The sequence below is a fragment of the Phallusia mammillata genome, chromosome 2 (assembly GCF_965637545.1).
Source record: "Phallusia mammillata chromosome 2, kaPhaMamm4.hap1.1, whole genome shotgun sequence".
Classification (NCBI taxonomy): domain Eukaryota; kingdom Metazoa; phylum Chordata; class Ascidiacea; order Phlebobranchia; family Ascidiidae; genus Phallusia; species Phallusia mammillata.
Window position 1 is genome coordinate 27,705,481 of NC_137253.1, and position 25,500 is coordinate 27,730,980.

General features: G+C 37.3%; 3 protein-coding genes across 3 annotated transcripts in view; 1 reads left to right on the plus strand and 2 right to left on the minus strand.

The window, feature by feature from the left end:
- Nucleotides 1–13,289, minus strand: part of LOC145214078 (long-chain-fatty-acid--CoA ligase ACSBG2-like) — a 31,676-nt gene extending 18,387 nt beyond the window's left edge. The window contains exons 1-5 of the mRNA XM_080082526.1: nt 13,173–13,289; nt 11,718–11,870; nt 8,975–9,063; nt 3,638–3,758; nt 1,731–1,811 (exon numbers count right to left, since the gene is read on the minus strand). Of these exons, the coding sequence (XP_079938652.1) occupies nt 1,731–1,811; nt 3,638–3,758; nt 8,975–9,063; nt 11,718–11,861 (435 nt within the window). The 5' untranslated portion in view covers nt 11,862–11,870; nt 13,173–13,289. The remainder of the gene's footprint in view (nt 1–1,730; nt 1,812–3,637; nt 3,759–8,974; nt 9,064–11,717; nt 11,871–13,172) is intronic.
- A 405-nt stretch (nt 13,290–13,694) lies between these two features.
- Nucleotides 13,695–16,921, minus strand: LOC145214883 (uncharacterized). The gene has a single exon (XM_080083495.1). The coding sequence runs from the start codon at nt 16,810–16,812 to the stop codon at nt 14,641–14,643; it is 2,172 nt and encodes a 723-aa protein (XP_079939621.1). The 5' UTR covers nt 16,813–16,921; the 3' UTR covers nt 13,695–14,640.
- Nucleotides 16,922–22,447: 5,526 nt separating this feature from the next.
- LOC145212622 (small ribosomal subunit protein uS19-like) lies at nt 22,448–25,487 on the plus strand. The gene is made up of 5 exons (XM_080080802.1): nt 22,448–22,514; nt 22,653–22,741; nt 23,349–23,445; nt 23,814–23,951; nt 25,326–25,487. Exons 1-5 carry the CDS (start codon nt 22,512–22,514, stop codon nt 25,437–25,439), a joined length of 441 nt encoding a protein of 146 aa, XP_079936928.1. The 5' UTR covers nt 22,448–22,511; the 3' UTR covers nt 25,440–25,487.
- The last annotated feature ends 13 nt before the right edge of the window (nt 25,488–25,500 follow it).

Consider the following 25,500-nt stretch of genomic DNA (forward strand, 5'->3'; position numbering starts at 1 on the left):
ATAGAATCAACACACAAGTGATTGGTAGGGCATAAGCAGTTAGCATTAAACCTTTCACCAACATTAATACAAAACGGAACCCATTCACAAATTAGTAAAAAAGTTTATATTCGCAGAAGCAAGTTTCCAATGTACGGGTGTGGCGCGTCGGGCGTCATGGCGCTCCTCTATTGTGACGCAATGGCGCTTGACAGGCACCATGGATTGTGCGTTGCGTGAGGGATGATTTATCACGCTACGTGCCGAGGAAAAGATGAATGATTTCGGAAATCAATTACGTCGTACGTCGATTGTTACGCAACAGTGGGAATTCTAACCGCTGATTTTATCGACCAGGGAATTGAAAGCATGAGAAATGGGCTTATAACTGAACAGACTTCGAAATGGGTGTCGTGATCATTTCAATAGTAGGCTGCACCCGTTGTTTAAACATATCACTAAATTGCGTAATTCTTTCAAATCAGACAATATTGCCACGGCTAGTTAAAGTTTTATGGCAAGGCAAGGAATCTCAATCATTTTTGTTATTATTACGTAAGTTTTGAACACAGGTAATGGGACGTTTTGCTATTTTTTACTGCTGCGGAGTTTGTTTGTTTTGGCGTTACTATGCCAACAGCTTCGAAATCGGTAATTTTTCACCAGCATAGCCACTTTTCTGGTCGTAGATGGCGTTGTGGTTCCACGGTGATGGACCGATGTAATAAGATATGCAGTAATCGGCATAGTGACGTGCGTATCGGCCTGAACTGTGTAAATAATCGCTCGGCTTGAATGGTTAGCGGAATCCGTTGGGTCATTTGGGGGCAAATACCAACCGATGATGCTGAAATTGACGAAACTTTATCATTTAACAGTTTTGTGCAATAAAGTATTAATCTCTCTGACATCGGTTTAAGGATAATTGCTTGAATATTGAGTTCAAACAAAACTAAAAACATCCCATACAATTTGTAAAATAGTAAAACACAAATTTGCATGATTACACAAAAATGCTGTTTTAAACTTGGGCGTTTATTCTTTCGGAAACCTCAAATGTATTCTTAATTGCAACGCGTATTTTTGCAAAGTAGTTTTTTCTTGCAACTCAGTTTTGCAAAGGAAGCTACGGTGCAAAAACTAGGCCACATACGACACTTTCGAAATGATTTGATCGTACACAGGCTGTCGCTGCTGACGTCATACCCAGCCGCGGGGCAATCCAGTTCCTGTGATTGTTGCGTCACACACACAAGTAGCAACCAAATAACACAATGTAAATTGAAAAGAGACAAAAACAAATAGCTAAAACCGTTTAAAGTATACAGTCCCGTATAAGTGCTTTGTTTACCCATAAAAGCACCAGGTACTAGCGCTTTATTATATATTACAAATAGGAAAAAACAAATGTAGAAAACAGCACGCCTATATATAATCTGAAACCAATCGTATTGGCTCAAATTGTGATTTTATTGCTTATAATAGTGACTATAGCGTATACGACTTTTCTCTTCAAAAAATAGGTTCATCAAAAATAGACTAAGATGTTTTGTGATGTTTAACCGATAAACTAATGTGCAACTATTGCAGCAATTTATCTCCCAGAAAATTAAAGCCGCCTCGTCAATTTAACCCATTCGCACCCATCAAGGGCTTTGGCAGGGTGCGGCAATAACCAGAGAAAATTGGACCTCGCCCCTATCTGCGCAATTGAGGGAAAGAATTTACTTTACAGCCTCAAAATCACTCACCAAGTATATTCGGTCATCTTCGTGAACTTTTCTGCCATCACATTGCACCACTGTCGTCAAATCTGGCAGCCGATCCCATATCTGCGACGATTATAAGATAGTTTAACTTGTGTGAACTGCTTAGGGGCATGTTTTCTTAGGGTTTGACGACAGTTTTACTTGCATGCAAAGTTTAGTCTGTTGCGTTTTTTTTCTTTTCTTTAAACGGACATGACGATATATTGTTGCATAAAAAGGTTAGTGGGATGTTACCATAATAGTGCAAGTCATAAGTCATGCTGTAAATGTAAAACGTAAAAAGGGCTTTGCAGGCACCTCAAAAAAACAATAACAACTTGTTAGTTTATTCACAGTTGCAATCTTGCTTTTGTTTTAACATTTTGTTCTTTGAATTTTAGTTCAAAGTTTGCATTCATTTATGACCCAAATCCAAGTTTTTAAATCTAATACCAAAATCCTTTAATAAGTAAGTTTGCACATTCATTGTTGCAGAAAGGTTAAATTCACGCAGAGAAAAGGTCGAAGGTCAATATTGTGCACCGCACGACGGCGGCGCATCTTCTCATAAGCTGTTGGTTTGATGGATGATACTAGAGTATATGTCGGGTAAATTGCTTTGCGGCAATGCGAAGGCTGGAAGCATTTTCCCTTTTTGGGAAGTTATTTTTGCGCATTGCCATTATAAATACGAATGTAGAGTCGCTGACCTCCTGATCATGCTATATGAGGATTTCATAACCCGAGTTTGCAAACGAGTTACGTACAGTCAAGTTGAGTCAACCAAAACGTCTTTATAAATAGTATGTCCAAATATAAGTTTAAACGTGTGAATAAGGGCAAAACTGTACACAGTTGTAAGTGTTAAAATTGATACGACTTGATTATGGTATTTTTGAAAGCCGTAAACACGCAAAAAATCACAAGCTTGGTCTTAAACAACAACATTACAAAATTGACTGCAAACAATGCATAAACTTTTCTACAAAATAGTGTAAAATTTTGCAACAGTTTAGCGGACAAATCTCGTTTAAAACCCCGCTTTTAATAAAGTAACTGTAGATGCGCAAAAGCGTAATTTAACAATGACATTTTTCGTGCTGTAATAATTCATTCGGACAGTCTTCTATATTTGTACACACGCTACCAAGTACAAATTGACGTTACAGAGTCAATGGCATTAAGAGGGGTGGCCGCACCCCCATCATTCAACGCCTAACATACGGTACTTTGTAACAAGCCCCCACCCAACTGGTGTTACCACATATAGCACCATTGAAATCCTTTTGAGTGCAATTGTCAATACTCTTCACAACCGATTTTGGCTCATTTCGTCACAGGAATCGGAAACAATGTCTGAGGCGTGTTTGAACAGCCATCGAGCTGTAAACGATACGCTAAGGCCAATTAGGCTATAACACTTTTTGCTTGTTGGTTAATTGTGGTAATGGTTAGTTGCACATGCAATGAGGTTTTGATGTCAATATTTGAAATTCAATTGCAACAACAGTTTGACATGACATACATTGCAGATTATACACGGGGTACCAACTTTGCGCAATGAGATAGGGCTTGTAGTAGGTTGCTCTTTTATGTGCGTTGGTTTGAGTACCTAATTTGGTTGGATTTTACACTCGTTATTTTTGCAGATCGACTGATGATGCCCACATGAGTAAAATATATATCGTTTAATACCATTTCATGACTAATTCTAATTAAGAAGCACTCACGTTCCTTCGTCAACTATTCGCATTTTGTTACAGTTTTTTGTGCAATAAGTAAAACCGCCAAGGTCCTACATAAAAAAGCAATTTAAATTACATATACATATAAACTCAGATACAGTAAAAAGATTTTATCGTACGAAGGTGCAACTGCCTGCGGCTTATTTTCAATCTTGCGTCGTTTACCTGCAATATCTTGTCTAGTTGTTCTTCATTTTCGACCACCACAATATTGGCGGACGCCTTCTCCAGCACGTAGTGACAAGCGTCGGCCTTGTTTGTCGTATAAATACCGCAACCCACCCCACTGCAAAGCAAACAAACACAAAATAGAGTGGCGCAAGACAGTCACGTGATAAACAAACGGGGTCAAAGGTCAATTTACTTTGCATTTGAATATTATGACAACTTTATGTTCCTGTTCAGGTGGCGATGAATTATTTTCCAATGTTGGTAGGCGACTGATGGGAAATATGTTGATTTAATGATGTTGCAACTTCTACAAGGGCCGAAACCTGCAGGCACTAAAGTACCTTCATTATTATGTATTATTCATCACACGACATTCAACAAATTGTGATCAAATAATTTTTAAAAAGCAGCTAAAATATGATGTCTGTCGAAAACATATTCTAAGAGTGTTGAAACGAGAAATGGGTTTGCTACATAAAAATATTTATGAAGGAGTTCTATTGAAGTTTGTCACGAAGCGAACTTTATGTGATTCTGACTGTTACCCACACATTTCTACATTTTCTATGATTTATTACCATATTTTATTAGTCGCAACGGCAGGTCAATTGAAGATAATCATGAAAATCAAATTAATAAACTAATAAATAAATAAAGTAAGCCAGCCCTATTAATTATATATGTATATAGTTTATCAGAGTTATTTTTTACTTAATAGTTCTTATTACTATCCTTCTGATGCAAAAGTTGTTTCTTTCTCTTTCTCTCTATATACAAGAAGTAGTCATAGAAGGTGGGGTTACGAGACATTTATGGCGCATCCAACACAGTATGTTAAAAAGTTGGCGAATGGTACGTAGAAGGTTGGCCACCCCTGCTTTAAATGCTTCAGTCAAGCCTGTTTGCATATATCCGTGTTTTTCGGTTTCATTTGTCGACCCGAACGAAACAAAAAGTCTCCAAAACAGCCCAATACAGTAGGATTACGAACCATCTGCTTTTTTACGAACTGTTTCCCATGGGCGCTACAATCGTTTCGCTTTGCTGCACTCGACCACGCACATACGGCGTTTTGCCACAAACATCAAAGCAGAACGGAAATCAATCTACTGGGTGGTTATAAGTTTCGCCAGTAGACCGTAAACCAGCAGCAACACACGCCACAAGCTTCCAACCATATTAGCAATTTTAAAGCCCTTTGTCTGATTATGTAGAGCAGCGGTCCTCAAATTGGAGTGCTCAACGCTTTTAACAATTTCGCGAGGATCACCAAGATCTGGAAGTATTTCTATTTGACGACAGGCCTACTACTACTGAACAAATGTAAATGAAAGTGAAATTAAAAATGGAACGCCTCCATTGCTGAAAAATATATGCCCTTTATTCCATCACAACTTCACAATAAGAATGCAATTATTCGTGTACAATCCTAATGTGTTTTTTTCTTGTCTAGAATGCATTTGGATCTTTGTTGTGAGTAAATTTGCAAAACAAGCTAAAACTCTGCATCTGGCTGAGAAATAGAAAGCTTATTTCATTTGCGACAATATATATTCCGTTTTGCTCATTAAGGTAAAGAACATATTAATGATGGTTATTACTTGTACATTGCGCAATTTTTACTGTATAAAATTTTTAAGCTTTTAAGGAGCTTACATTTGGTATGGAAAACAACAATCTTTGCAATCACTTGCAAATGTTAAGTTAACACTGAACAAACGCTTTTTTTCGCCGGGTTACATAATTTGTTTGGCATTTCACCAACAGAAGGAAAAACTACAAAAATCAAGTTATTGCATTTCTACGCAGACTAATACCCCCTTTTCTACGCATTCAAATACCCCATATTTCAAATTCCTTGACCAGGTGCCGTCAACATATCACTAAAAACAATGGCTTTACGAGTTTGTTCACTTGAACTAACGAGACCAGTAAAAGACTTGAACTAACGAGGCCGGCAAAAGAATTTTACAATGCACAAAGCTTATGAACGGTAGACTAAAAACGCCCATTTTTCGCAGAACTGCAGATCGTTGTTGGCGCTTGGCACGCCACAATCGCAGCCTGTCAAAACACGAGGGTCGAGCAAGGGCACATTCCGGCAAGGTGAAGTCAGTAACTTACGCGAAATGTTGATGCAACCTTCTTGTGTGCACTCATGCAAAATAACCAACGGTCTTGGGTTCAACTCCGGTGGTTACGTTGTGGAGTTTCAATGAGAACTATTTTTAGCATTGCTTAATGTGGATCATAATACAGCCATGACAATATGAGGTTATTAGTTTAAATCCCACGAAGGACATACTAATTTTAGGGTTAATGTACGACTTGGCATGAAAACTTGAGAAATGCTTACTTAAAAAAAAAACTGTTCAAGGAGTATGTTGCTATTGCTTATTAGGTTAAATATTGTGTAAATCTAACAGCAAAACGTATGTAACGTTTTATCTTGGAAAGCATACGTAATGTTGATTATATCAAAACATTTTGCGAATGCTTGCGACTTAACTCTATTTAGATGGGAGAATTCGGCCATGATGTATGTACTTAAAAAAACGAATGTTATACTATCGCAAGGAACTATTTCTGGAAGCTGTGTTAACTGTGGACCTCGCAACAGGGCAAAGACAAAACTGTAGCCACGGCAACAACAGAATACTGGGACCTCACATTTGTCTACGCTACAAGTTAATCCAGTTGGGCATACAACATCTCAATACGAACTACAATGCCGATCATGTTTCAGCTGAAAGCACCAGAACATTGTTACGTCACAAAGTCGTACGAGTTCCAGAACGAGGTGATTGTTTTACACTGTACGGTTTTGTGAATGGGTGTATCGGGTGTTATGTCTGTTTGTTTATGTTGCAAACCAAACTAAAACAAGCTTCTTTTTTGTAAGTTTAATGTTTTCTGATGTAATTTCGTAGTAGAAGATATATTTGGATGGTTATCTTGTTCGCGAATTCGGGGATGCGTCTAGTCAATGTCGTTTTGGATTACATGGAATAGATTTGGCAGTAAAAGTGCTCCATTTTCGTGAAAACTCAGTAGTGCAATGGGTTTGGAATAGAGCCTAACAGGATATTACTAGTGACCATTAGACTTGTGAAAAGTAATATTTGGCAACACACAACCAAGATAAACCAAAATTATTTGACAAACAATTTATCGCAATTTGTAAAGTAAAAGTTTGAAACTTTTATACTGTGTACTGCCACAGTATTACTGTCACAGTATTAAATACTCACAAATTTCTTTAGGTAGAAAAAGTTCATTGGAAATAAACAAACCGCATTCTAAAAGGATTCGAACCCAGAACATCAAGAGTGTCGGTTCAAGCTCAACGGGCACCAAAACAAGAAAAAGTGCACCCAACTCTCAAGGTAACTTTAGACGTCCGACAGCACTAGCTCTATGTTCGGGAATGCTACAGCTATGAGGCAACTCTTTAGTTAGTGCGGTTACGTCAATTGCCATAGCCCGAATTCCATTCAATTGTTACACGGGATCGAGAACCGGGCCAAAAGAGAAGGACGCACAATAGGCTTTCGTGTAATGTTACTGTAGGGTTGTACGGATGTCCTGGACAGCGTCGGCGCTATACGCCCACGTGGCAACCAACCACGGATCGCTGGGAAAATATAGCCTCACATGGTTGTATGTGATAGAGTGGCGGTTGATGGATACAGTAATAACCCTGCTAATGGAAAAGTGAGGTTTTTCACTTTCTGGTACTGTACATAGTAATACATCTTGAATGTTACCCTAATCATGTAATATTATTTTCAGTATGTCTTTGCATGTTACAGAGACTGCCATATGTGTGCGGCCGTTCGTATTTTTCCTATTAGCGGCTATGGTCGTGAATTTAAGTGTCTTTGCAAGCATATAATCCGGCTTAATAAGTCTGTATTACTAATGTAGATAAAAGCGCGCCATCCAATGGAAAAAACGTGTAGTTTTGGTTCGGCAGCAGAGAGAATGGATGCTCTGTTCGATAACAGCGATAACAATCGTTATCATAGGGCGAAACCTCCCAAATTTGGAAATCACATGTAAAATCTTATACAGTGCGATATGAAAAACATTCCGTTACCCCGGAAGCGACCAGACTAACTGAATGACAGACGAAGGTTACAAGAAAACCATCTTATCCGTTATCCGTTACCACAAACCAAAACTTAGAAGATTAGTGACCAAGTTACGGCTAAATCCAGGAGTGCCGGTCTCAATCGGCCATATTTGGTTGTAACGTCACTCAAACCACCACGTGACTAACTCAAGTCACGTGTGTTTGAGATATCAGTGACACGTTTTGAGTAGACGGTTTTTGGAGCGCAATAGTCTACACTACAGAGTAATAAAATAGACCTGATAGAAACGTACTGGTTGGCAAATTTTCTTTTTTTACGTGACTAGTAATTTTGTACGATGCTCGAAAAGACTTTTAATCTAAATTCACCACATTCAGTAACCTGTTTGAAATTAAATAAGGAGCAACCAACAAACAAGGTAACAGCAGGTGATCCACAGTCTTCACGAAAATCCTAACAACTGTCACGAAAGGTATAAAGAGGCCACATTAATCAATTAGTCCCTCTATTTCGTCTTTGGAAAAAACACATAATCTACCAGCAAGGCAAAGAAAAAATGCTTTACATTGACACTCCAACGTCATAAAAGCGTTAAATCCAGAAATAAATATCGACTTATCGCGTGTATTGTCGGGTCACCTGGTAACGTTTGCTTGTTTTTCACAATTACTAGTGATTTTCTGTCCGTTATAATAACAAGGCCGATCTGGGAAAATGTCGTTTGGCGTATAACGTGCGTCACATTCTGGTTGTTATTCCACGGGGAGAATGCGTTGCGTTGTCTGACTAACGTTTTGAGAAAGTGGAGTACATGTGTATGTAATAGCAACAAAATTTGGTGTTGAAAAAAATGCGTTGGTTTACGATCTAAACCGACGGTGACGTCATAAATGGATCTAGTTACCAAAATAGAAACATTCATAGGCTTGATTGACAACTAAACGTCGAGTAAAAAAACGCCTCCCGGGCTAGTCTTTTAATGTTTAACAAGAAAATGTGGCAAATGTTCATGCGAAACGATAAAAAATAGAATTAAAGTAAACTAACACTATACACGGATCTGTTCATCAAATAGACGTAAAAAGCGGCATGCTTTATTATTCAAACGTTTCGGCAAATGCTCATGCCATCTTCAGTGATATGAAGGGCCACATCAGTTACACTCGTTGTCTTCGGTGTATTAATTAATGGGCAAGCATTTAAAAAAATCGGTTAGTTTCAATAATTCACTTACCCAGCAAGGATTGCTCCAAGGCTGGCAAAAAACCATTGCGGGGAATTGAAGCCAAGAATGCAGACCGCTTTGAAGCGTCCGAGGCCAAACTGAAACGACAAAAGACAACATAAGGCTCGTTAGAAGTCGCTAACATCACTAACAAGTGAATCACCATTAAAATGCCCCACATACCGCTGTGTGTGGCATGATTTATTGCGCCCATTGACAGTAAAAGTGGCGTCGTATGTCAACAATTCTGAAAATCGCGTTAGGTTTAATCCCATACTTCAATTTGGTTACTAGATATGAAGTAACATGTCTGGAATGCTAAAACTGCTATTTCTGCGGATTCCTAAAAGATATTTGAAACATGTTGAATTTTACAGCGTTTATACCAGTTTTTGCTTTAATTGGGCGGTTTGAAATGTCTGCGCTACGTTTACGAGTCTGTAAAACTACGTGACGTCACAGCTTGACGATGTCACTGACGAAAAAAAAACTTCGTCGTCGCTTTACTGTTGTTGAGTCATGGGGCTGGTTAGAAATAACTAAGCCCAAAGGTCGACTTTCCATGGTCGTTTACTTGAACTGTAAGCAATAAGCGGAAATTTCGAATATGACCGTTATTGTTGAGTGAACAATAAGTCATATATGGTCATGCATGTTATATTTACAAATGACTCGCTTTTTACCAGGAATTCGTTCGCAAAGATAATAAAAGTGCCGAGGTATATAGAAAGGTAACTGGTTTTACCGCATGAATTCTAAACAGTGATTTTTTTGGAAATCATGCTTCGCGCTTAGTGAATCACGTGACTTTAGATTGGACACATAATCTACATATTAGGCCGCGACACACAAAAAAACTGTAAAACATAGGTTTGTGATCGCAACTTTTGTTTTTCTGTATCTAATTCTAACGTATCAAATTTCGAATCAGCAATATTTCAAACGCCAAAAGTTGGTATTCATACATATGTCCAAACATGCTTATTGTTTGCTTAAAAAACGACTGATTTGAATGTGTTTAAAGTGGTGATAACCGCAACTATATACCTAACCCTTATCACCAGTTCCCAAAAAACATGAAAGGAAATTGCCTGAGCATTCAGTTCGGTATTAGTTATGTGTGGGAACTTCACACACAAACATAGCGGTCAATCTTCACAAACAAGCACATCTGGTAAAACACCAGCTGACAGCAAAAGTCAATCGGCGGTGTGAGCACAAAACCGAAGTCCTTTCGTGCCCAACGAGCCATAACCATGACATCATTGCCTGACGGACATCAAAGCATCTGTCATCGTGAGGGCTAACGATCATAGAGGTGTGGTACTACAAATTGTGTGCACGTGGTATAGTAAAGGATTGCGTGGGCCCATGGAATTTCATTTACCATTTGTCACAAGGGCTGTGATTCGGTCTAGACGTTTATTCGCGAAATGGACGCCGCCCTTAGTACATCCTAGGTCTAAAAATACAAACCCCAAGGGTTGAGGAGCCACAAGAGGCAAAATATCGGAAATTTTACCGCGTAACGGTTGCAGAGGAGGGAGAAATGAAAGTACAAGTCCGCGAATACGACGTAAAATTTTCGTTTTGATAAGGTCAAAGCCTCTTACTCACTGATTTTTACATTGTCGCGCCACCCCTGCGGGGAAGTAGCACACAATATTTGTACTGTGGCGCGACATCGACATTCTAATACTTCGCCGCCGAACTACTGTGCGATTTCGACGGCTAAAACTGTTTTGACGCCGAAATGCAGACGGGTGGGTGTATATGCGATGACTTTGCTTGATGATGCTACAAGCTGAATTAGTTGTGACTTTGTAGGTGCGTTAGTCACTGTGTCATTATAGGGTTCTTTGGGGTTGGTTTAGGACTGCACAACAAAATTGCAAAACATCAATCACAAAAATAAATTATAGGGCTACAAAAGGTAGGCGCCCAAACTGATTAAGAATAATTTCCTATGTAGCTTTGGGGTAACGTGTTTTTTTTCAAAACCGATACTACACGTTTTTGAAAATATCAATTGATTTGTGTAAACAAGCATTATGAAATCCATTTTTGATGATGAGAACCTAAGATTTTTCCACATTCACGAAACCGTCACAGCATTACTGGACGCAGCGATGCTGACTAAACCGATTTTCTTTCGCCCATTAGTGCGAGAAATACCTTCCGGTTGAATGCACAACCACAGGAAGGTTGAAAACTAAGTTGCAATTGGCGGACGGTCTTTTTCCTTTTGAGATTTACAACGACAATGAAATGACGCCAGTTCCAGCAATAATTGCCGTATGCATTTTGCTACGCTTATTAAGACTGGTTTTGTTGCAGCAAAACGTAGCAAAAAAAACTGAACTTACTTTACCTTTACCATTATCAAATAAAGGCATTTGCATGTGAGTAATTATTGCCATGGAATGGATATGGGTGAATCTATTTCCAGCTTTTGTCGCCAACTGATTTAGCTGAGTCAATATTGGTTTGGCCTCATTCAAAAATATTCTGCCGGTTTTGGAAAATGGGCGGCAAATAGCAAAACGTTTTGGATTGAGCATTTGCGTAATTCACAACAGCATGATGATAATGCAAACTTGTCTATTACTTGCATTCTGGGAGCAGTACAAAGGTCACGTTTACGCTTTTCGTCTAGTTTTGCGTTTTATTTTTACTTTGCAAACACTGTTCGCCTAATATTTTAGAAGTACCCTGGCTCACATGACCTTGCATTTCACAGCCAGGCACTCACGTGATGGCATGACTTGGCAAACTTCCAACACTCGTCGTAGTATTCCCGAAAATTCCAACACTGCCACTTATCATCGCCGAACCCGTGGGAAGGCGAGACGAGCGCAGGCAAATCGGCGAATTCTTGCACAACACGAAGCAACATTCCAGGAACCTAGACACCACAAATGAAAAGTGGTTGCCGCCAAAACGCTACAATACCTTGCCGCAAGCTGGGTATGAAAAGCGATAATGAAATTTTGGCTGTAGCCTAAAAAAACACATTTGTATGATCTGACAAGACGGCTTGTGACAAATACATGGGTGGCTGTTTTAAACATGTTTTTCCAAGCATAAAAGCATTCAGCTAATAAATGATAAGTAAGCCGCAGACAGTGTACACTGCTGCACTAGCCAATACGGCCTATGTCTTGTCAACTATTGCACTGATAAGGCCTTACAGGGTAAAACAGTGTGCACTGTCTGCAGCTTATCTTTCCAAACACAATTTTCAAGTTTTTAAAAAAAAATCTAGGGAAAATAAATTACAACAGAGAGATTGCCTTATATTGGCATAATGGTGTGGTTTAGTTACTGAAATGTTACATTACATACATCCTAAAGATGGTTTGGCATTGACTGACTCTAACATTTTAAAGTAAAACTCATTTTGGTTGACATTTTGCTAAGGTTGAAATTATTTCGTGCATCATCGTGACATTATGTCTGAGTTAGCCTATTGTGCCCGAAGCAATGTAGGCCAAATAAATCAAGTATTCTATGAAGTGGCACTGTAACAAGTACAATCTCCTTGAAATTGAATGTACACATTCAGTTACTACATGCTTGCTTTATCAAACAACATTTGGCAATAATTTTGCAATATTTTTACTAAATTGGGTAAAAAAATTCACTTGAGTTTTATGCAAAGTACCCTTTAAACTACACAACAGGAAGTTTGGTGTTTTTGTTACAAAAAAGTGTTATTTTGTTGATGATTAAGAGCTCCCATGGTCTTTCATTCTAATGCCTCATTAAGAGGGGTAAAATCACTAGAAACCCTAGCAGGAAATGTGGGTGACCTCATCAAAAGTTTTACAGGGAAGGGCAGTCATCATACGGAAACAGGTGTAGAAACATAAGTACCCTCTCAGTTAACACGAACTATTTTAAGTGGCTAATTGGAAAAGCCAGTCTTAAGTGTGGAGGGTTTGACTTTGAAATTCCTGGGAACCTGTCATTATTGTGGCAGACAACCATGAAAGGAAAAGCCTTGGGCACAGTGAAAAGACATTTTCCAAAAATTGGCTACATTTGTAATAACAATACCAACACACAAAGGGTCAAAACATTAGGCTGGTACAAAATAGTGGGCTTGAGTTGGAAATATGTGAACACAATTCAGATGTATAATTCACTTCCTAAATTAATAACTCCTGTAATTCAATATGTGTTCAGGAAGCAATAGAACACTTACTGTTTCAAAATTGCCGGAACCCTTTGTCTCATTGTCATTAAGCCTGATGTCTACTGCTTCTGAAATGTTTGTTGTAGTGTAACAACCTTCTGCACATGGGGCTAGAAGAAATTCTGAAACATGTAATTTGTGACTTTAGTAACATCGAATTTACAACTAATTGAACCGTTTAAACAAAATGTAAAGAACATGCTTTGATTAAACTGCCAGGCTTTATACAGGACAATTGGTGTTTAACAATCAAGAAATTGCAGTAGAAAGTGAATTGTTGATTTCCTAAAGAATTCTTTTTATTCCAAACTGCCTTACCCAAACTTAACTAAACCAGACATGTTTTCCTGAACAGGAATTTTTCTGGTTTGTTGCTCAGTTCCTTGTTGACACAGCAAACAACCGCTTTTGTGGGTATGTGAGGGTGTATTTAAATGACCTAATTTAGCTCTGGAATTGCTCTTGGTTTATCCAATTAAATATTCAACACTGCTTCCTGCAAAAATATCATTTTACTTTCCTTCTGTGCCAAACATTTCAAAGATTTTAATTTTCTGTATCCATTTATTTACAACGAAACATGGAAACCAAGGCAAGGCAGTAAAAATTTGTTGACAACAAAAGGAAGGCACATTAAAAAGGGCAATCGACAAATTTTGAAAGTTAACATCAATAGGCAACCGAATAAACTTTTGGTTGTATGCAGCATTGGCTCAAACATAATCAATTTGGATGTAAAACAACAACCAACATAAATGGCATGAATTTGGGCGAAAATACAACAAAGACTTTTACCAAATTTTGTAGTAATGTTAAATTAAACCAACTATACTACAGATAAAATGTGCGTGGAGGTATAAAGCATATTGAAGAGTCTCCATAAAATACATTCTACAACTATTTTTTTTAATTTAAAAAGTTGATTGGAAAAAGCCATTTCTTAAAAATATTGAAAGGCATGTCAGCAATGATATATTTATTGTGGTGCACAACTTTGAAAGTTGCTTGTTTGAACCAAAACCACTAGATGCAATCACAAACACTGATTAGGCCCACAATTGTCTTGCATTTGTCGTAAAAAAGAGGCAAACGCATTGTGAATAAAATTTACTTAGCATTTCACATACTATAAGGTTTTGGTCATTTTACAGTGGAACAAATAAATAAAAACTAATGCATGATTTTCCTCTTTTAGGTGTAAATGGAAAACCCCAGTTTTACACATATTTTGAGTACTAAAAGACACAATTTTTGAAAGACAAAAAATTGTAACGATATAAATAACTTAAAATGAATATAAAAAGATCTAAAAATGCAAGTACAGTGCTTTTCACCTGTTTTTCATTCCTTGGCCACTTTAAAACAGTCAAAATTTAAATAGTCACAAGGATTTAATGATCAAATGATATTCGAATCACATCATTTCATTTTCATAAAAAAGGGTAAAAGTTGAAAAGTAAAGCACAAAAGTATGACATTAGACATTAATACTGGGTGATTCAGGTTCACTCATGTCCGTCCCTGAAGACAAGGAAACAGTAGAACCAATACCTGGGTATTGTCTCGTTGCGGCCTGTTTTGATAACAGTGGCAACTGATGCAACTGCGCAGATGCAGTATTCGTGTACACAGGTTTAGGAGATGGCTCAGTAAAAATAAAACCATCATCTTCCTGGACAGGCCTTCTCACCTGTGCTGGGCTTTGTTTTTCATCACTGTCCAGCCCAAGCGACATGTTTGGGATTTCCACCCCACTAAATGGATCATCATTTTCTGTCCGATTCGATTCAAGGCTGTTTGAGTACAAAGGTTGCCTGTAATGCCCTTCATCTTCCATGTAATAGTCTTTTGGGGCAGAATTAAACTGAAAGTGTCTGTGATCACCAGGCAGACTTGATTGGGGTTGAACTGGGGAACCGACATCATCACTGTGGCCAAGCCTTGGTGTTGGCCCTGATGATGACACAGGTGAATGAGTTGTCACTGAAGACAGTGGTCCTTCATCTCGGCCCATATTTTCCTGTTGAATTTTGCCATCAGGCTCAAAGGTGGTGACTTTGTGATTTTTGGCACTGCCTATTGTGCTGGGTGAGTACTGGTCTTGTCTGACATCATTAGGCAAGTTTAAATTTGTGACACTGCCCGACAACATATTAGCTGACTGGTGCTTCACAATTATGTCCAATCCATTGTCCAATGGTAATCGGGGAGCATGGTGGTGCTGTAATGAAGACCTTGAGCCAGTTGACTCATTCTGAAGGTCATTTAAGGCTTGGCCAAGTCTTTCCTGGTGTGGTATTTCGAGTTTGGTTGGCGAAACTTCGCTGCTCGACCCTCTTTGGCTACCATTTGGAAATGGACCACTTTTAGCAAGGCCATTGAGTCTCTGTCTCTTTTTAGTACTGTCTGACAGGCTACTAGTGGATCGTCGATCTGATAACCTTTGTGGATTGTGAGGTTCGTCAAGTACAGCTCTAGTGCTGGATAGGTCAGAACCTTGCCCTTGATAAACAATCTGATTTGTGTTTGGTCTGTTCTCAAATGCATCATCATTTTCATTGTGAAGCAGGGAATTTCTTGCAATGGGTAAATTTGACATCAACAAAGGTGCTGAAGTTGGTGCATCAATTTCCTCTTCATTGGTGGGTATTGATGATTTCCGAGTGTATCCATTCTGATTTCTTGCACCGGCTTTCTTTTTCCGACAACCCACATAGGCAACCACACAAATCATCAATGAAACCAGCATAGCAAGGCAAAGGCCCAGAATAGCTGCTGTTTGTGAGCCAGCAACCGCTGGTTTGTTTATTTTTGTCACCGTTCGCAGATTGCAGCGCTCAGCTGAATACCCCGAATAGCAAAGACAACGCATTCGATTTATGTTATCTTGACAGCAAATGCCTTCAAGACAAAAACTCTCATCTGAACATCTATTGCAATTTTTGATCTCCTGAATGTTGACATTTAAGGTGAAATGAGCTGAAATGTTTAGTTTAGAATTGTGAGCGACGCAAACATACTTTCCAGAGTTAGTAACTTCTGCTCTAGAAATTTCCAGCTTTGGTTTTTTGGCTCCTTTCACTTTTACACCTTTGGGAAAAGGTTTTTTCAGTTTGGCACCATTAAGAGTCCAATAAACCTGATCAGGTTTTCCAGATGCCCGACATTTTTCTTTGATATCATAACCTCTTCGAACAGTGACATCTTTCTCTATCTTCTTAAACTTTGGTGGTGTCAAAAACTTGCTTACCATCTTTTTGTCTTTCTTTGAAACTTTTACTTTGGGATTTGTGGATATCCAGTAAAAAGATTTGACACCCGAAGATTTAAGAAAGAAAAGAGCTTTTCCTTTTTTGATGTCAATACAATTTTCAGCTTTTCCAAATGGTCCAACAGTGATTTTCTTTTTCTTCTTTAAACCACCGTTGTTGAGTTTAAATGTGGTATCAACTGTCACAGTGATGTTGTAGCGCTTTTTGGAACCTTTTCCAATAACTCCAACCTTTTTGCCAATTTTTCCAACAATGGCAACTTCTGAATTTAAGGCAATCTGCTTTAAATCCGCTTTTTTAGGCAGTGGTGTGCATGTCTGACCGCTTGCAGTAACAAACAGAAGACCACTTGCAATAAAGGCAAAGATCAAATGCATGTGAGGTGGTTTGCAATTACAAATTACAGATCAAATTTGTTGGCAATTGCTGCAGGTCACTTGCTGAAGCTAGATTTTTAGCTACACAAAACAACAAATTCATACAATTTAGAGACATTATAATGTAAAAAATCTATAGGTATGTAACATGTAATAAATAAATTCCTAGACCGGAACCAAAGTCATTTTTTAAATTGGACCTGCATTTCAGTTTTACATTTAAAAAAACAGTTTTACATTTTTGTAACAAAAATAATAGACATTCAAGTTTATACAAATAGAAATAGTTTCATTACGACCAAAGCCATAAAATGTTTTTTGCGCGGACACATCCTTCCTAGTCCTACTGCCAACCACTCAACCCTAAACTTACTAAAAGTCACGCGGTACACTTGTTCCGCAAATTGTGGTGGACCGACTAGAATCTCTCAGCTTTATATGCTGCTTTGCCGGCGTCACTCAGAATCTCAGATAAAAAATACGAGAGCACCGTGGAGACGTGCTTAATCAGGCGTAAGAGAAAAAGGGGCGATGGGAAAAAGTTTAGGAAGGGGGGAAATGAAAAAATCAAAACGAACCAAAGGTTTCACAATTTTGCTGATAACAGCATACCAAAAAGTAAAAATCTTGTTTTTTTAATTTAGAGTCTAGTTTAGGACCTTTTTTGGACATTACATTAAAAAACGCTTGCTGTTCAAAAATTTAACTAAATTTGCAAAAGAAAAGCGAATTACTCTAAGTTGGTTAAGCATTCGTTTTTAATCACACTGGTAATCGGTAATATTTTGAATTAGTATTTGAACGAACACACACACGTCTATTTGGCATGCTTTAAAGGTGATGTAATTTGCTTGGACTAGCGCACTTGATGACGAAACCTTCCTACGATCCATTAAAAGGTGTCAAAGCATGGTAGGCTACGGTTGTCGAGGTGTCAATGGGGAACCAATACGCCCTATTAAAGTCTATTGCGTCACGTCACTCCTCGCCTCCAAAGAAAATATTACGCAACGTCGCGAAACGCCAAACAAATGTGGCCGCATTTTTGGTTAGACCGCGCTAAATTGATTTTTAATGGAAACATTTAACCCATATTTTGCAACCTTTACAAAACTTGCTTGTTTTTCTGATCACTCCAAAACCCCTTTCAAACCCTAAATATCAATAATTTGCGTGTAAATTGCATTGTTAACTCCAAAATTCCGAAACGAAATTTTACTTAATATTCTTTCGACAAAATAACAAACAAACAGTTATTCAGATAACGTTATTGCCTAATGCCAAGTTCTCAACCTACGCAAGTAAATTGCATGACTAAGGTACCTGCAGCTAACAAGGCCCATTAAAAAACTATTGCGTATAACTAAAAAACCATTCAACCGTTCCAGGCCAAATTCGGCATGATTGTTGCAGAGGTTGATATTAAACATCCATTAGATTTTGAGGACGTTTGCAAGTTTTGTTTTTGTAGAATAACAGTTTAAAAAAAATTGAAACTTGGGCCTTAATACAAACCTATGCTGTCAATAAAGCCCAACATTTTCATGTTTTGAAAAATAGTCTAGAAACCAATCAGACTCATTTATACTTTGCTTCGGTCAAATAAAAGTTCAAACAAGCAACGTTATTAACTCATATTACACATATACTGTTAACTAAGACATATAACTGTTAATCTGAACGTACTAAAAAAAGAATAAACGACCCCTTGACATTTGATAACCAAAAATACTAAATGAAAGATTACTTCCACAAACATCTTATTCGGACTTTTTATCTCCCTATAGGAAAGCAAAAAAGCAAATTTTGTGCGTATCAGTCGCCTTTAGCATAAAAGACACTTGAGAAAATGACAAATTATAGTTGGGCCTTATTGCAAGCAATGGCTGACAAACAAAACCGTAATAAAATTTATTTGAAGTAATTCTTTTTTCCAGATCGGATAATGCTCCAATTAAACTAAAATGACCCCATTACTAATATATCTTAATAAGTTTTCATTTCGACGACACAACCTTTTCATTTTTGCTACCAATTTTAACAAAAAATAATAAAAAGCTGAAAATAAACACTTCTTAATTTGGATTGGTCATGATAACAATTACATACAACTTGCAGGTCCAACACTTTGTAAACCATTTTAAGTACATATATATTTTAAAATTACATCAAAACGGAAGCATTTTTTCTAGCTCATAAAAAAATATTAGCAGTGGGCCTTATTACCTTCCGGGCCTATATACCTTCAGGTACCTTACGAAAGTGCACGCGCAATTTGCGAAATACGCAAACAAACCCATCAAATGACGTCAGCGGGCAAGTCCTGGCAACCAAACAAACGTGTCGGCTCTGTAGCCCACCCAGCGGCTCTTTTTACGTAATGTAAAAACCATTCGAACAACGATCCAAATTTATTATAAATGTTGAAAATATACGGTTTCGGTTTAGTATGCGAATGCGATTTTGACATAAAAACAATTACAATTTTGTTGATATTTGTTCAACAATAATCGATTACCATATTTATTTAGCAATACCATATTATTTCACTCAAATGTAAGCCACCCTCGATTGTAAACCGCATGTTAAGGTGTCAAAAAAAATAATGTATGCCGCCCCTGATTGTAAGCCGCATTTTGTGATGTTACATACTAGTGTTTCACAACACTTCTTTCTGTTGCTTCAAACAACTATTTGTTAACAATTGTTAGTCACGCAAATAACTATCCAGCAGAGCGTATGTTGACGTGTAAAGTTTTGTTTTTGAACGCGAAACAAATTTAAAAGCAGGGGTGTGGAAATAATATCGGCATGATATTAAAATGTATGCCGCCCTCCATTGTAGGCCTCACAAACTGTAGGGGAAAAATTTCATAAACCTGGCTTTACAATCGAATAAATAACGGTAACTGATTACCACGTACAGTACGACCCATATCTGATTCTGCATTTTGCCTGTTGAAAACATGCGAACTTTTCTGCACGACTTCTTGTTGCCACTACCTCTGTCTACTTGAAATCAGTTTATATACTTCTAGCTCTCTGAGCTCATTTGCATTTGTGGGCTAAAAGTCGCGCATTAAATCAAAGCTAAAGGGTCAAGTAGTACCTGGCAATCATATGGAGATTTAGTGGTGAGTTAAAACAACGCAAGGGTGTAATTAAACATAAGTGTCCTCACGATTTGTTTTACCTTTAATCATCGAAAGTTCAGGGTAACTTCCTAAATTAATTTAGTCCTTATGTTCTAAAGAACAGGTTTTACATGAAAGGACGAATTTAGCTTGGTTATACCATCGTTTTTTACTTATCAAACCCTTTTCAAAATTGCTAAACTAAGTTGAATTAACAATAGGGTTTCTATGCATTAAATCATTACAGAACTGTTGTTAGTAGTGATGTTACGTTAAAGGCCAATTAAAATAACGTGAGAAACGCTCTTTCAAATTTGTTTGTTCATCTGTTTTTATGTACAAAAGTTTAAAGTCGTGTCGGAAAAACATTTGAATCGCAAATTACTTTCGGGTTGACATTAAGTACAGACAACCACAGCCATTGAACAGGTGATAATGAATATGTTTGCAGCCTATCTCAGCCTGATAACGCTAATTATGTCTTTAATTGAATTTTCGGCCAACTTGCCAGAAACAACCGATTTTATATTTAGGCTATTGGAAATTTTTTGCACAATATAACGTACTTTAGGCTTTGTCAAGCCCTAACTACATGTGATACCGTAAGATTGCTATTTATACATCGTTAGTAATAGACCAAACTTTACCTACAAGCCGACTAGCATTTTTCAATTTAAAATCTGCTACTGTTTTGATTTCGTTGTATAAAGTCTACAATTTCTTTTTCTGGTTTTCTGACAAAAATACAACACTTTGCTTTCTATAAAATTTTCAGGTGGTTATTTTTCTCAAGACAGACCTGCTTCATAAGCTATACGGCACTGCAAACCGTTTCCTCGTAGACAGGAACTAAACACCTATTCAGCAGCCAAGCAAGTATTTGGAAAAACAATGACGTAATAGTAACAGCTTTCATTACCGTTGCAGCTCATGTGACCAGCTTGTGGGTTTCCCTATTTGCTTAAAGGTGATTGCCAACTTCAATTTGTGTCCGGCTAAACCGAAAAACACTTTTTGAACTTTGGGTATTTTACGCTTGTAACTCAAAATTTACGCCAAAAACATGGCTTCAAAATCATGTTGTTTTTCGGCTACAATCGGTCAAATTACTGCTCACTAATGATTTACAGCGATTGATATCGAGTAAATTATTTAAATTTGTAGTTTAATTACAGTACTGCATTTATACAATGACAATCATTGCCATGTTTAGGGTTTATGTTTGGTTTGTTGTCTAGTTTTGCCGATTAAAGCCGCGCCTGTTTCGTTTTCGAACCCAAATAATCACTAATTTGTTTTTCTGCGCGTATTGGCGTATACGACAATAAAAAATCACTGTTTTTAGATATGTTTCAAAGCGGTCTTATCAGCATTTAAAGTTTCCTAGCAGCAGTTAAGGCGTGGCGTTGTGCAGACCCTGCTTTGTTTATTTTATGACCATGCAGAAAGAGGTCATAGAACTGGACAAACACAACATTTTAAAAAGTGCTAAAAACTGTAAGTCATATTAATAGTTTGTTAAATTGCCTTTTGTTGCAAAGCCGTAAATTTCCAATACTGTACAAAATCCGCCACTGGTCTGTTTTTACCAAAATAGCAGTAATTTAAAAATGGGCAAAGTGCTTTATAGGCGGTGGGACAATCATCCACTTGTGTTCACTTTTTTATTGATGTTTAAACAGCTTACACAGCATGCACAATGCATTGTCACTTACCGTTTTCATCCATTGTACTAAGTGCTTGTAAATCAGTAACTTAATCCAAACCCTGTTCGCTTAAACATTTTTGTAAACTCTTTTCACCGATGTTTCAACTTTCATGTGAAGACACAATTAACACTGGTTTAACGTACTTTTACCTGAAAGGCATGTTATATTAGTTGTTGCTACAATAAACCCTTTTTGTAAGCAAATTTTGAAGCGTAAGGCTACATCCATTAAAATGAATGTACCTTTTTGTTCACTGAAAGCAAACCTTCTGCTACAATTCGTACAGCTTCACAATGATAATGCGCTTTCTCAGCTCATTATAATCGGAGATGGACTGACCTACGGACGTCAAGATCGGACTAACATGACATTATGCTACAGTCGAGTTTATTGCAACCGCTTTAGCGCTATGAGTACACGTGCAAGCCACCCGTTCATACATATAAGTAAACATTGTGACGTAACGAACAATAAACAATCGCAAGTGTTGTGCTTAAGTGGTCAGTCTTCAGTGGACAAATTTGCAGTCCTGTTTGGGGGTTTTGGTACAAATGCCTCTAATATTTCAATGTCTGCTTATTACTTCACGTCAAACAATGCGCGATTCCTTTTTGATTCAGTGCATTTTAAAGTGCTAGAATTAAATTCGATTGTGTTTTATATTTTACATTGTCATTTTGTCGAAGTGTTACATGATTTTGTGTATACTGACACTTGCAGGCAAAAAAAAATGCATAAATACAAATTGGACAAAACAAATTTAAAACATAGAAATATTATCGACTGAACCGATGTGCAAACTAGCGCATCGGATTCTCTCTCTTTTTCTCCAAGGTTCAGGCCAGTGGACATCATCATGGTACGCTAGGAAAATAAAGTTTTTTTAGCCTTTTTAATCGGCGTTTTGAGACCAAATTCAGATGTGATACAACACTATATGAAAGTGGTAGTGTGAAGTGACATAATGTAAAGGTTTAAAGGATTATTTTGCGTGCAGACGGAGCCAGCACAAGTCCCAAAGAGGAGAACTTTTCGCAAGTTCAGCTACAGAGGCGTCGACCTCGATCAGCTTCTTGACATGTCAAGGTACGAAAGATTTGGCATACATGGCTTGTAGGCCTTGGTTAAATTGCATCTTTATTTTACTGCAATTTTAAGTTTTTTCCTCATTTTTGTAAACTTTAAAAAAATATCCAATTTATTTGGGAAGTTGTGGACAATTTTGATTGTTAAAATTTTAAGTCCTAGGTTGCTGTAAGTTTAGGCTTTAGTACTTTGATTTGTGTTGTGTGGCAAGTAAGGTTTCTGCGTTTTTCTATGATTAATAAAAAATGGAGAATATCTAAAAAATACCTTGCCTTTTGACTTAACTCATACTTGCAATTGATATAGCAAATTGCAAAGTTTGATACCTAAACTTTACCAATGATTTCAGTCTTTCTAGCAATGGGCCCGTCTTTGTTTCTTCTGTTAAATACCTTGCTATGTTTGATTCTCCATAAGTTTTTTAACCTATTGCACAACTTATTCGGGCTTAGTAGTTGTTTTAGTTTGATCATGTCGCTATGTTTTCTCTCAGTTAGCGAAATAAACTTAACACAACACCATTCATGGTTTATACAAAAGTCATGCAAAGATATTGATAACTTTTCATCAAATAGTGTTCTAAAACTGTTGTATGTTCTTGTACCAGGGAACAGTTAATGGAACTTTACTGTGCACGACCACGCAGATCTTTTACAAGGGGTGTTAAGCGCAAGCACAATGCTCTTCTTAAGCGTCTGAGAAAGGTTAGTATTGGTGTTAATAAACTTAATGTGTATGGAAAGTACAATCTACATCATTATACATCTCTAGAATTTATTCATATTTTAAATTTTATAAAACACAAATGTGGTAGTTAAGAAAAAAAAGATGCATGTTGGTATCATACAAATATAGTTAATAGCTGCAAGGTGTATTACTTTTTTGTTTATTTTTTAGTCCTGTGAACAGAAAAAAATACTGACATAACCAAGAAAAATTTTATTAACTGTTTTGCAAAATTGACATGGTATTGCAAGTTGGTTAATTTAAAAAGTGAGCAGCATTAAAAAAAAACAACTTTTAAAGCAATCAAAGTGAATACCTTGCATAAAATGTTTCACATTGTGTATAGGCCAAGAAAAATGCTCCACCCATGGAAAAGCCTGAAGTGGTTAAGACACATCTTCGTAACATGATTATCGAACCTGAGATGGTCGGAAGCATGGTTGGGGTCTACAATGGAAAAACTTTCAACCAAGTTGAAATCAAGGTACATTGAATTCTATTTCAAACCTGGCCAATATGGCGAACCCTTATTTATTCGTACAGAATTTTTTTTACCCTATGGTTTGTGCAGCTTGCATTTTTAATGTCATGCCATTATTTTGTCCAGCCTGCCTTTGGATACAATTTGTGTTGACATTGCTCACAAAAACTTTTTTACATTACAACATGTTGGTTACACAAGAGTCAATATGATATTCATGGTCGGTATAATAGCTGTGGGCTATTTATGCCAGCAGGGCCATACCTAATTCAGCAGACAATTATAAGTACATGATGCATTTATTGCTTGATGGTGCGTAAGTTGGTTTCTTAGTCTTGGTCTTCAAAACATTACTTAATAATGATAAGCAAGTGTTAAATTTAAATTATGAGAAGTATTGTCAGACACTTTAGCAAATGCTCAAAAGTGTATACTTTAGGTTGGAAAAAAATTCAGAAACAAATATCTTCAAGTTTAGTTGTGGGATATCCTTTATAGGCATAGTTGCCAATTGCCCAGCGTTCCCGCGGGTATGGAAAACCTGGAAAGGTTATGGAATTTAAATTTGCATTTTTAGGGCCTGGAAAAGATTTGAAAAAAGCCAACTTTTGCAAAATTCCTTGAAAAAGTATGGAATTTGGCACCTGTTTTACCCTGAAAATGCCAGATAGAGATAGGAATTTCAAATTACGTAACGTCTGTATATTCTTTGCAAGTATGGTAAATTGGCTGCATATACCAAAGCCTCTTTTCTAGTTTAACTATGGGAATTGCTCGATTTTCTTCCAATAAGGTGATGGAAATTTGTTTGTTTTTTCTTGAAAAGTTTTGGAAAAGACATAGGATTTATAAACTAAAATTGCGGGGGAACCTTGATTGCCATACGGTCCTTATTTTTAAGATTTGTCCTTATTTTAAAGGGCAATGTCTTGGAAAATATTATTGTCCTTATTTCTAAGAAATGTCTTTATTTTTGATTTGAGTCGTTGTTTTCAACAAATACAAGGAACACTTAGTGAAATAACATTCAAATCCCTGATACAAGTAAAAGTAAACCTGTACCCGAGCTTTTGTGAGATGCACGAAGGATTTTTTATGATCAGGAAGTAGCTGAAAATGTTTCTGGCAAAAATCATGGCATGTGATATGTCGTGGCTCGCATAAATGCAAAGATTGGCAAAAGCGCCTGTTTTCGTATGAATATGTGATTTTTCGGTTGTCCTTATTTTGGGGTCCATGTCGATGGCAACCCTGTTTATAATCTACATTTAGTTTTTGCTAAAATTAGAAATTTAAACTTATCAGTTTCAAGTTGTTTGCTTCTTACCCAAGGTGTGTTACTTTATTTTGAATTGACTAAAATGTTCTTTTTTTCAGCCTGAAATGATTGGGCGCTACTTGGGCGAGTTCAGCATCACATACAAGCCTGTGAAACACGGTCGGCCAGGTATTGGTGCCACTCACTCCTCACGTTTCATCCCACTCAAGTAAAACTGCTCTCTAAGACCGAGAATAAAAACATTCGCTTCAGCGATGATACTTCGTTTTGTCA

Coding starts and splice junctions, on each gene's coding strand:
- LOC145212622 (XM_080080802.1), top strand. Junction 22,742..23,348: donor CAGCTTCTTGACATGTCAAG/GTACGAAAGATT, acceptor TTCTTGTACCAG/GGAACAGTTAATGGAACTTT. Junction 23,952..25,325: donor TCAACCAAGTTGAAATCAAG/GTACATTGAATT, acceptor TCTTTTTTTCAG/CCTGAAATGATTGGGCGCTA.
- LOC145214883 (XM_080083495.1), bottom strand. CDS start 16,812: ATGCATTTGATCTTTGCCTTTATTGCAAGTGGTCTTCTGTTTGTTACT.